Raw genomic sequence first — 10,427 nt, 5'->3', positions numbered from 1 at the left:
ACTTTTTATTGTTATTACTAATAGCTAAACATATTTAGTAATTTGAATACATCATATTGATATTTAAATGATAACTTTTCTTTAATATCATCACATTTGTGGTCTGTAAGTCTAATTGAGTACCTGTCACTTTAAGAGGAACGTAGGCTAACGCAATTCAGTCTCACGGTTTTAGGCTAGTGGAAAATAAACAAGTCAAAGTCAAAGAAAATCTTTCTGGGATGAGATTATAGATGAGATAAGTGTCTCGCGATGTTCATTTCTATGAGTAGGCCTATGGAAATGTACCATAGTTTATGTTTTATTTATTTGCATTGTGCAGGCTACATTCACAAATACATTAGCATACATAAACAGAATAGGAACAGGAAAATGTCTCGGATTCATTGTTTATTGCGACTGCAAAATTGGTAGCCCAATTAACAGTCAATGACATGGTAACTTTTATTCTGTGCTTTATGCGACTGTCCTGCAGCACACCCTTATTCAACATGACTCCTAACCTTGGTTGAACGATTACAGAAGCTAGGTGACAATATCCTGTGACAATATCCTGGGTAATATCCTAACAGTTAATGCTATTTTCCACAGTAAAATAAAGCTTGGTCACGAGTTGCCAGTTTGTATGGCTAGTTACTTTGCCTATTAGACTCTGCATAATGAAAAAGCTTTGAATGTTCCTTTTCTTCTTTGGTGGCATAGCTGATCTACAAAGCACCAAAAGGGGCAAAATGTGCATGCTGAAGGGCAAAGGGAATATTACAAATCTTTCACACTGGCCTTTTAGGGTTATGTATTGGTAGACATCCCTGATAACTTATACCGACACACTCGCTCACTTTTCTGCCAGTGTCACCACAAAGTGAAGTAGGCCTATGCTATGCTTTGATGCTGTTGTGCATGTCAGATAAACAACCTTCGGTTTCAGCCAATCAAATGACAGTGTTTCTTTTACTGTCGTCCTGGCCGTCGGAATAGCACAAAGGAGTTCGCTAAAATATTGGTGGGGACATTTTTGTCATCTCAAAATATTGATTAGGACTAGTCCCTAGCGTCCCACCCTAAACCTACGCCCATGTGATCAACAATGAATACACCTTTCCATGAATAGTTGACAATGTTAGAAAAACATTAAACATGTTACATGCTTTCAAGCTCTTGTGTGATATCTGGTTGTACTGTCGCCATTATAAATGAAGTCACACAACAGCACACACACACACACACACACACACACACACTAAACACTGAGGCAGTGGTACATAAACCAGTCAGTTTTGCCTAAAGCACAACCCGTTAGCAATACTGATTGGAATGTTAAGCTAGAGCCAAGAAGCAGCAATAGCCTTCACATAGTATCGCATTTGGCTGTGTTGTGTGTTTGACTCAACTTCTGAGTGATTTTGTACAACAAGAGATGTTAAAGATATGTAAATATAGAAGATTGGAGTGGTCCTACTCAGTTCATACTGAGGCAAATGTCTGATTGACAGACAAAGTGTCAAGTCTAATGTCTAAAACTAAAGCTAATGTAATATATTGGTAACATCTATTCACTAATCAAAGATCAAAGATCTTTTCATGTTGCGTGCCATGTTATTTAAATTAGGACTTGAGAGAAGTATGGACTTTGTACTGTTCTTACAAGCTGATCTAAGGAAGCATGAACTGAAGTTTATAATTCAGTTAATATATGTTTATATTTGTAATGTGCAAAATATGTACAGAAAAGAAGATGTTCAAACTGATCAATTAAAAAAAAAAAATTCACATATCTGTGGTATGTTTGTCTGTAGAGGGAACTTTCCCAGTCAGAAGGAAGTACAAACAGTCCTTGTTACACACCTATGCCAAGCTGATCACAGTGCAGAATTGTGCCAAAAGGGGGAAAAGAAACCATGAATACCATCTCTTTATGTAATGTTTGCTACTTGCTCAAGTCACATTGCAATTGTGTAATTATGTACTCTAATGATAGCAGACAAAAAAGAAGAAAACAACTGGGGTAAACTATCTTTATGTATGGGGTCAGTGTATTTCAGGACTTGTGCCAGGCCCTTGTCAACACTCTTGCAATAATCACTCTCCATTATTGCATTTTCAGACCATTAATTGCTGCCTTGTGACTAAAATGTGATGTGTATTTTCCATTTTGCGTTTCATCATAAATGAAACTCAAAATGTCACATCTTTGTTTCTTTGTGACAAACCTGTTAAACCTACAGGGCAAGGAAATCAGAATGTGGTTTCTAGCAGGAGTTATAAGAGAGTAATACGGTGATGATGGGAACATAGGCTACATAGGCTAGTATTATCACCAAAGTGGAATCATTTCATCACATTTACAGTTTCCAAAGCATCAAGACATCAAGACATCAAGATAAACTGACAAAAGATCATTTTTTAAGCCCCTTTCTAATCAACTTCATCAGAGATGCCAATGAATGTGTGTCAATAATGATAATGATTAGGATGGTGTTTTGTATGCCTACAGACAGGGGCGTCTTAATACCACCCTAGGCTCCTGGGCTATGGAGGTTTCTGAGGTCCCCCCCTCCCAAAAATGCGAATATTAATTATGACAAAATGATACCTGACCCGCGATCCAAACGCTTATTTACAAAATGTGTGCTTTAGTAGCCTAACATGCAGTGTAGCCTATGTAAAACCTTTACATAAACAGGAACAGAAAGCTACAGTATGCTCAGGGCTCAATGGATACACACTTTACAGCACAGTTCACAACGAGTAGCCCCCACACGGTCCCCTTTGCACCGAATATAACTCAGAGATGACAACCAGGAAACCGGTCTGATAAATTCTCAGCACCAATGGAAACTCAAGGGCACTTATTTTCTTCATCACAGATGTGCTGTGTCACAGTCAAATCACAATTATTATGTACCTGTGAAAGTATATAGATGTTATTTTATGCTTCTTGCTATGAACAAATGTGCCTTCACCCATAACAGGAGTAAATCTAAATTAATTCTAACTGGGTCATTAGTGTCAACAAACTGAATTTATCAGTTTTAACATGTGGAATATCTTATTTTCTACATATACAGGACATACCATGACTTGAACAGTCAGACTCAAGTCACGATTTTGATGACTTCAGACTCGTTTTGACAAAATTAGAAATTACTTTCAATTCAACTTGGACTTTAATGCTATTGACTCAAGGCTTGACTTGGACTTTGCCCCTTTGACTTGTAATGACTTGCGGCATGGGTAAAATTATTTGTATCTTCTCAAAAAATAACTATTTCCTGCCCATACCAACTTCAGCATCCTCATGTAATCTAACACCTACACCTGCAAAAGTTATACCTGCAACGCAAGGGGAGTGGCTGTGGGATGATCATCAACATGCTCCCATTTGTTGTCTGTCTAAGTGGATCCTCTGATCCTGTGATGTAGTTCGTTATATATGGTAGCCTAAACAATTTAATTTACTCCATGGGAGCTAACCAAAATGATCACTGAATCGACATCAATGGCTGATGGCATTTTATGTTTACACCCATATCAGTGTTTGTTTTATTTTTTTGCAAAATAAAAAGCAAGAAATGTGTGGATAAATAAATGTTTGTTCACCTGGTATTGAATAAGGCCTTGATGACATTACAATGCTTGTTGGAATGCCTATGATGGCAGCGTAGTTATATAGGTTTAGTCAGATTTTTTTTTTCCGCATGGCCAAAATGGCAAAATTTCCGTCAAGGATTCCCGGGACACTGAAAGACCGGGGTACACGGAACTTGGTGGGCATGTAGCCCCACATGGATAGCATGGAACCATCGTTTTTCGTTTTGATCTGTAGCCTCCCCGCTGGACTGGACCCCCCGAAAGGTGGGTAGGGCAGACACAGTTTTCTGTGAATATCTCGAGAACCGTAGGGTTTAGGAAGACCACCTTTTTTTTGTATGTTGATCTTAAGGGGCCATGTCAACCCATTCCATAAACACTCATTTCATGTATAGCACCACCTAGTTAAAAGCAAAAAAGTAAAAATGAGGTGTTGTAATTGCAGGTATCTGTGACCTAACATAGTCAAAATAGCTTAAATACATTTATGGGTAGTTTTGTTATCAAAAGTTGGGCGCTTGACGCAAAAAGGCGGTTCTTATGTTTCTTAATCAGTCATGAGTGTGTTTTAGGCATAACATCCTTTAAACCAGTGTTTCTCAACATTTTTTCAATCGCGGCACCCTTTACATGAAAATTCTCAAGGTAGATGTAGAGTATTATTAGAATACACACACTGTCTCTGAAGACCAACAAATGCATAACGCATGTAGCATAGCCTACTACAACTCATGCACGCACGCACACACACACACACACACACACACACACACACACACACACACACACACACACGCACACAGGAGTGTGACTTACTCAGTGAGAGACTTGGGCCTGGGACGATGCACACAACCGCTCTATTGTCGCAGGAATGGATGAATGACACACACGTAGCTCCTGGTCCACAGCTCTCATATATAGAGTAGTAGTAGTGTAGTAGGCTGCTACAACATGGTCAGGCCAGCCATTACTTTTATAATCGCGGTGCAACGTAACGATGCATTCTGAAGCCCTGTTTATTTTCTCCCACGCCGTTGTGCACCGAGGGAGGGGAGCGCTTTTCACCCTCGAGATATGTGTCAGGCACATTTCTGCGGCACCCCTGAGGATGCCAGACGGCACCGCGGTTGAGAAACACTGCTTTAAACCAATGAAAATTACATCTGTCATTCCCTTTCACAGCAAGCAGCGCAACTTCAAACAGCGCATCGGTATTTTGCTAGTCGGCAGTGAATTTGAAGGAATCTGCTTGCACGCGAGACCGTATGGAACAGGTATTCCACTAAACCATGCTTTACTAAAACCTAGAAGATTAGTAGATAGCTTAGGCATCTGCACTACTATTTGAACTCATAGGCAAAGTGAAACTAACTTCACCGTGGTGTCATAGGGGCAGCCGTGGCCAACTGGTTAGGGCTTCTGGCTTGTAACCGAAGGGTTGCTGGTTCGATCCCCGACCAGTAGGAAAAATGTGGGTGGGGAAAGTGGTTGAGCACTGCTCTCCTATGCCCACATCCACGGCTGAAGTGCCCCTCACTGCTTCCCGAGCGCCCCTGTAGCAGGCAGCTCACTGCTCCGGGTTAGTGTGTGCATCACTTCACTGTGTGCTGTGTGTGTTTCACTAATTCACGGATTGGGATAAGTGCAGAGACCAAATTTCCCTCACGGGATCAAAAGAGTATATATACCTATACTATACTTATATAGTCAATGACAAAACAGTTAATTACTTTCAGTATTGACTGACAATGGGTTACCATCGAAAACATAGTCTGAAAAAAGCAACACTTACCCCAATAATGTTTGAATGATTGAATAAAAAACCTAAGGACATTTATCCTGCAGAGGAGTTGCTGCTTACATCTCGTGACAGTGCGTCTTCAGCTGTGTTTCATATGCGCCTTTCGCTATAGACCAGGTTTTTCTTGGTCAGTGGCATAATACTTTTTAGATGGTGTAAGATAGCGATTTTTAGATAATGTGTCAGACCACACCTTAGGTCGTTAATTGCCACACCCCTGAGCGCATTGTTTAATAAAAGAGAAGTGCATGGTGAAAAATTTGAGTGTAAGGAATAAACTTTGCGTTGTGATAAGAATACGCTATGCGCTGCGTTTCTGATCGTCAAAATAGGGCCCATAACGTTACTTCCTATTTCGCCTAAACTTTACAAATGGACAATAAACAGCATTGGCAGTCAGAAAACAATATATGTGGGACTAGCATTTTCACCGAACATTAGTATTAACTTAGGTAATTCACACATATATAAAAATCCAAACATTAATGTCTAAAAGTAGAGTTATGAGTAAAAAAGTGGAATGGCACAGGGAAAAAGTATTGAACATGCTAAGAAAAAGCAGTACACAAAGGCAAGGAATGGCAAGGAACAAACTGGAATCTTTAAGTAGTTAGAGAAATTATCCCTCCTATCTGTGCAAATTGATAAGCTGGGTTAGTACATACGTGTGGGCTATAAAAAGGTTTTTTGTTACCAAGGTGTCACAAAAGAAACATTTCATAATGGGTAAAAGCAAAGAGCTCTCCCAAGACCTTTGTAACCTTATTGTTGTCAAACGTATCAATGGAACTGGTTACAGATGCACTTCAAAACTTCAGAATCATCCAGCAAGCAGTATTGGAGCCATTATATGGACTGTGCATCACCCTAAAAATACCCTACCAACAGTGAGGTTTGGAGGTGGTGGCATCATGGTGTGAGCTGTTTTTTTATCTCATGGTACTGGCAGACTTCATACAGTTGAAGGAATGATGAATGGAGTCATTTTGTTCTGGGAGAATCTTTACATCCATCAGAATGATGAGGATGAGACATGGCTAGACCTTCCAGCAGGACAATGATTCAAACCATTCAGCAAACGAAAATGAAAATTGATTTCAGAGAAAGCAAATCAAGGTTCTGACTTCAATCCAATTGAACAGTTTTGGAAGTTAACTAAAGATCAGGATTCACAAGAGGGACCCCTGGAATCTTCAATATTAAAGGACTATCTGTTTAAAAGAATGGGCCAAAATCACACCAGAATACTGTGACTGATTAGTTTCGTCATACAGGAAATGCCTTGAAGCTGTCATTACGAATAAAGGCTTTTCCACAAAGTATTTAAGACATTTCAGCAGGCGTGTTCAATACTTTTTTCCTGTGTCATTCCACTTCATTACACATAACTCTACGTATGGACTTTAATGTTTGGATTTTTTTTATATGGGTGGATTATCCGAGTTAATACTAATGTCTGGTGAAAGTTTCATGCAAATAGCCTCATTGGAAGTATACTTACTGAACAAAATGTTGACATGTTCCAATACTTATTTCCCCCGCTGTATTTCAAGCCATTTTTTGTTTTACTGTCAATGATTACAGCTTACAGCTCATGAAAATCAAATCAGTTTATCAAAATATTAGAATAAAAATGTTTCCTGAGCCTTCAATGTCATAGTCAGTAAACACAACCACAATCATGGGAAAGACTGCTGACATTATAGACCCTTTCAAGAGAGTTCCATTATCAGCATCATAGTTGGCCCCAAAAGGTTTCCTTTTTAACATTCCATATGTTATTTTAATGCAGAGGAAGTAGATTGGGAACCAAATAGAACATTCAAGCATTGTTTTTGTTTTTATTGTTGAAAGGGTCTATACTGTAGTTGTCCAGAAGACAATTATTGACACCTTCCACAAGTAGGATAAGCCAAAGAAGGTCATTGCTGAAAGGGCAGGGTGTTCACAGAGTGCTGTATCAAAATATATTCATGGAAATTTGAATGGAAGGTAAAAGTGTGGTAGGAAAAGGTGTGCAAGCAACAAGTTTGACCGGAGCCTTGAGAGAATTGTAAAGCAAAGCCACTTCAAGAACTTGGGGGAACTTCATAAGGAGTGGACTGAGGCTGGAGTCTGCATCAAGAGCCACCACACACAGACATGTTCAGGAAATGAGACACAAGTGGCACATTCCTTGTGCCAAGCCACTCCTAAATCAGACACAAGGTTATAGCATCTACATAATGTGTCTGCAAAATAATAAGATTAAATGTACCTGGGATAAGGAGAGGCAGTACTGGATTGTTGCTCAGTGGTCCAAACTCCTCTTTTCACATAAAAATGAATGTGGCATTTAATTTGGATATCAGGGTGCAATTAAGGTCCGAAGAGTCTGGAAGAAGAGTGGAGAGGCACATAATCCAAGTTGCTTGAAGTCCAGTTAAGTGATGATTTGCTGTGCTATGTCATCTGCTGATGTTGGTAAAAAAACGTGAGGTAATGCATTAACACAAATATATATTCACACAGCATTGGTGTTTATCGGGTTAATATGTTTTCCAATAGGCCTACTGCATGCTTGGTGGTTGTGGTTAGCCCTACTTTGTTTTTTCTATGCCTATTTATTCATTTAGGCTACTGCTCAAAACTGTCATTCATTTGAATTGGTCCTTTAACGATGTAATTGACATTCCAAGGTGTGGCATGGCTTTTGATGTCTTTGTCTGTGTGTGTGTATGTGAGAGAGAGAATGTTGTTTGACTGTATGACTATTATATTTTTTATAATGCCTGGGAAATATCTCTTGTGGTATTATGGTAATTCTCTCTCTCTATATATATCACTTTCAAAGGGAAATCAATCTCAGGTGTGCTAGAGGGATACATAGGACTACAGAACTGTGACGCTCCTCAATGTCAATGTCAATGACTTAATTTGTCCATCCTATGTAACTAAAACAAAGCTAACAGAGTACATCTTTCAAATCAATCAACTGCATAGGAGCTGGTAAGTGATAGATCATTGACCTTTATAGACCTTTGTTTTTTCTTATGTTTAGCCTAAATTGCCGACCACTGATTCACATTTTGGATAGACATAGACATCTGGATACACAGAAGGGGATTGTCTCAAAGTTCCTTATCCCAAGGGAATTTTCAAATGTTAGAACTGATCAAAAAAGTTGAAATACTGCTTGACAAGCTTATCATTTACAATTATACTTGTTGCTGACTTGGTGTGATTGAGTTATCTGTAATGCATAGATTTGAAAGTTACATTTGTTTGTGGGAACAGAAAGTTACGTTTGTTTGTGTTTCTTATATTTAAATTTATTAGCAGACACTTTTGTGCCAAAACATGAAACATGCCAGATAGGTAGCTCAACCCTAACTTCAGTATTACTAGAGAAATTCCACACAGGGTTTCGTTTTTGTTTGGGGGACATGCTGCCCCCACTTAGTTTTTCCAGTTTTCGGAGCCTGGACTGCCTACAGAGACCGTTTTTTTTACATTGTACTCACTGATTCTTTCTGACAGCGCTACTCGACCAGGGTTCGACCAAGGGAAAACAGGTTCTGGGAGGGTGTTTGGCTTGGGGTCATGGTGCAAAGGACCCTAGGGTGAAATTACTCCGAACCATCGCTTTAATTATGCTATGGATGGGTGTATTCAAAACGTTAAAATACATACAAGGTGACAAGCAGTGGTGGCGAGTAGCCGTGCAAATCACTGTGCAAAAACCACTGACGTTAATGCTAGCTAGCTAGTTAAAGATTGATACTAAGATATGTTAGGCTACGTTAATATTTGATGTAGTAAGAATATAGTAGTTGGTTAATGAGCATTTTCATCTTGGGATTTAACAGGGAACCTGTGCCCACGTTGTTGGCTTAGTAGCCTACATTATGTCTTTGCACCTTGCTTATTGTGTGATGATTCATATAAATTAAACTGGCATAGCTTGCATAGGCAGTGTTGTAGAACTGTTTGGATTTACATAGAAGTTGGTTCAATATTGCAAACAACTCATCTATATTATATTTTATCACGTCTGCTCGTAGACCACTTGGGATAGCTTGAGGACCACCAGTGGTCCCCGGACCACACTTTGAGAAACACTGCTGTAGGCTACTGTTGATGAAATATACCCCGTTTTCTAGCCTCTCGGCAGGCCCGGGGTGGGTAATCGGGAGAATCGTGAGAATTCCCGGTGGGCCGCTTCACTTTTGGGCCGGTCGACGAAAAAAAATATTGACATTTGTCACGTTAGTCTATCTTCTCTTAAAGTAGGCTATTCATGGGTTTCATCAGGTCCCTTTCCACAGGTGTATTAATCAAGCACCATGCAGCCTGCATTCATAATCTAGGTGCTTGATTTTATACACCTGTGGAAAGGGACCTGATGAAACCCATGAATACACGTTCCGCATTCTGTGCATGACACCGTTGCCTCTGTATGGGTTGTAGCCTATGTGAGGGAGTTCTCCCCTCGCAAGAAGAGTTGGTTGGGTCCATATCACCCGTCTTTTCCAAAAAGTTTTCTCAGATAGCCGGGCCGGCCCTACAGTAGCCATAAGCGTCAGGAAGGATGGATGTAGAAAGAGGCCAGGAGGGATTAAACGGCCAGGTTGAATGTTGCTAAATGTGCCAAGCTTCCAGATTACAGACAAAAGTGGCAACTGGTAAAGAGAGATAGCCTATAGGCAATGATTAGCCTATTGACAATGTAATTATTGGGCTAATGTAAGTTTGTAGCGTTTCAAGCTATTCGCAAGCAACATATTAAATGACTTAAAAAATAGCATTTTGTATCCGATTCATAGACTTTGCAGTATGCAAATATTGATAACAAAACTGAAGCATGATCTGTGTAGGCCTATGCAATAAAAATTGTAGCCTCTGAGCAGCAGATCAACCAGTCGAACACTGAAAATGATGAGCCCGAAATTAGTGATGAGGAGGCCATACAGGGACAAGTAGAGAGGATAATTTATAGTTATTTAATGTAAGAAAAAACAATTATGCTACATGATAAACATGCCTTGTTTGCTCA

General features: G+C 39.6%; 1 protein-coding gene across 1 annotated transcript in view; it reads left to right on the top strand.

The window, feature by feature from the left end:
• The first annotated feature begins 3,230 nt into the window (after positions 1-3,230).
• Positions 3,231-10,427, top strand: part of LOC143127027 (uncharacterized) — a 52,613-nt gene continuing 45,416 nt past the window's right edge. Inside the window, exon 1 of the mRNA XM_076288329.1 lies at positions 3,231-3,234. Within this exon, the coding sequence (XP_076144444.1) occupies positions 3,231-3,234 (4 nt within the window). The remainder of the gene's footprint in view (positions 3,235-10,427) is intronic.

Source organism: Alosa pseudoharengus, unplaced genomic scaffold (assembly GCF_046254945.1).
Source record: "Alosa pseudoharengus isolate Yale_2024_CS ecotype anadromous, Long Island Sound unplaced genomic scaffold, YU_APseudo_1.1 YU_APseudo_1.1_scf_17, whole genome shotgun sequence".
NCBI classification, from domain to species: domain Eukaryota; kingdom Metazoa; phylum Chordata; class Actinopteri; order Clupeiformes; family Clupeidae; genus Alosa; species Alosa pseudoharengus.
This window is presented reverse-complemented; position numbering and strand designations above follow the sequence as displayed.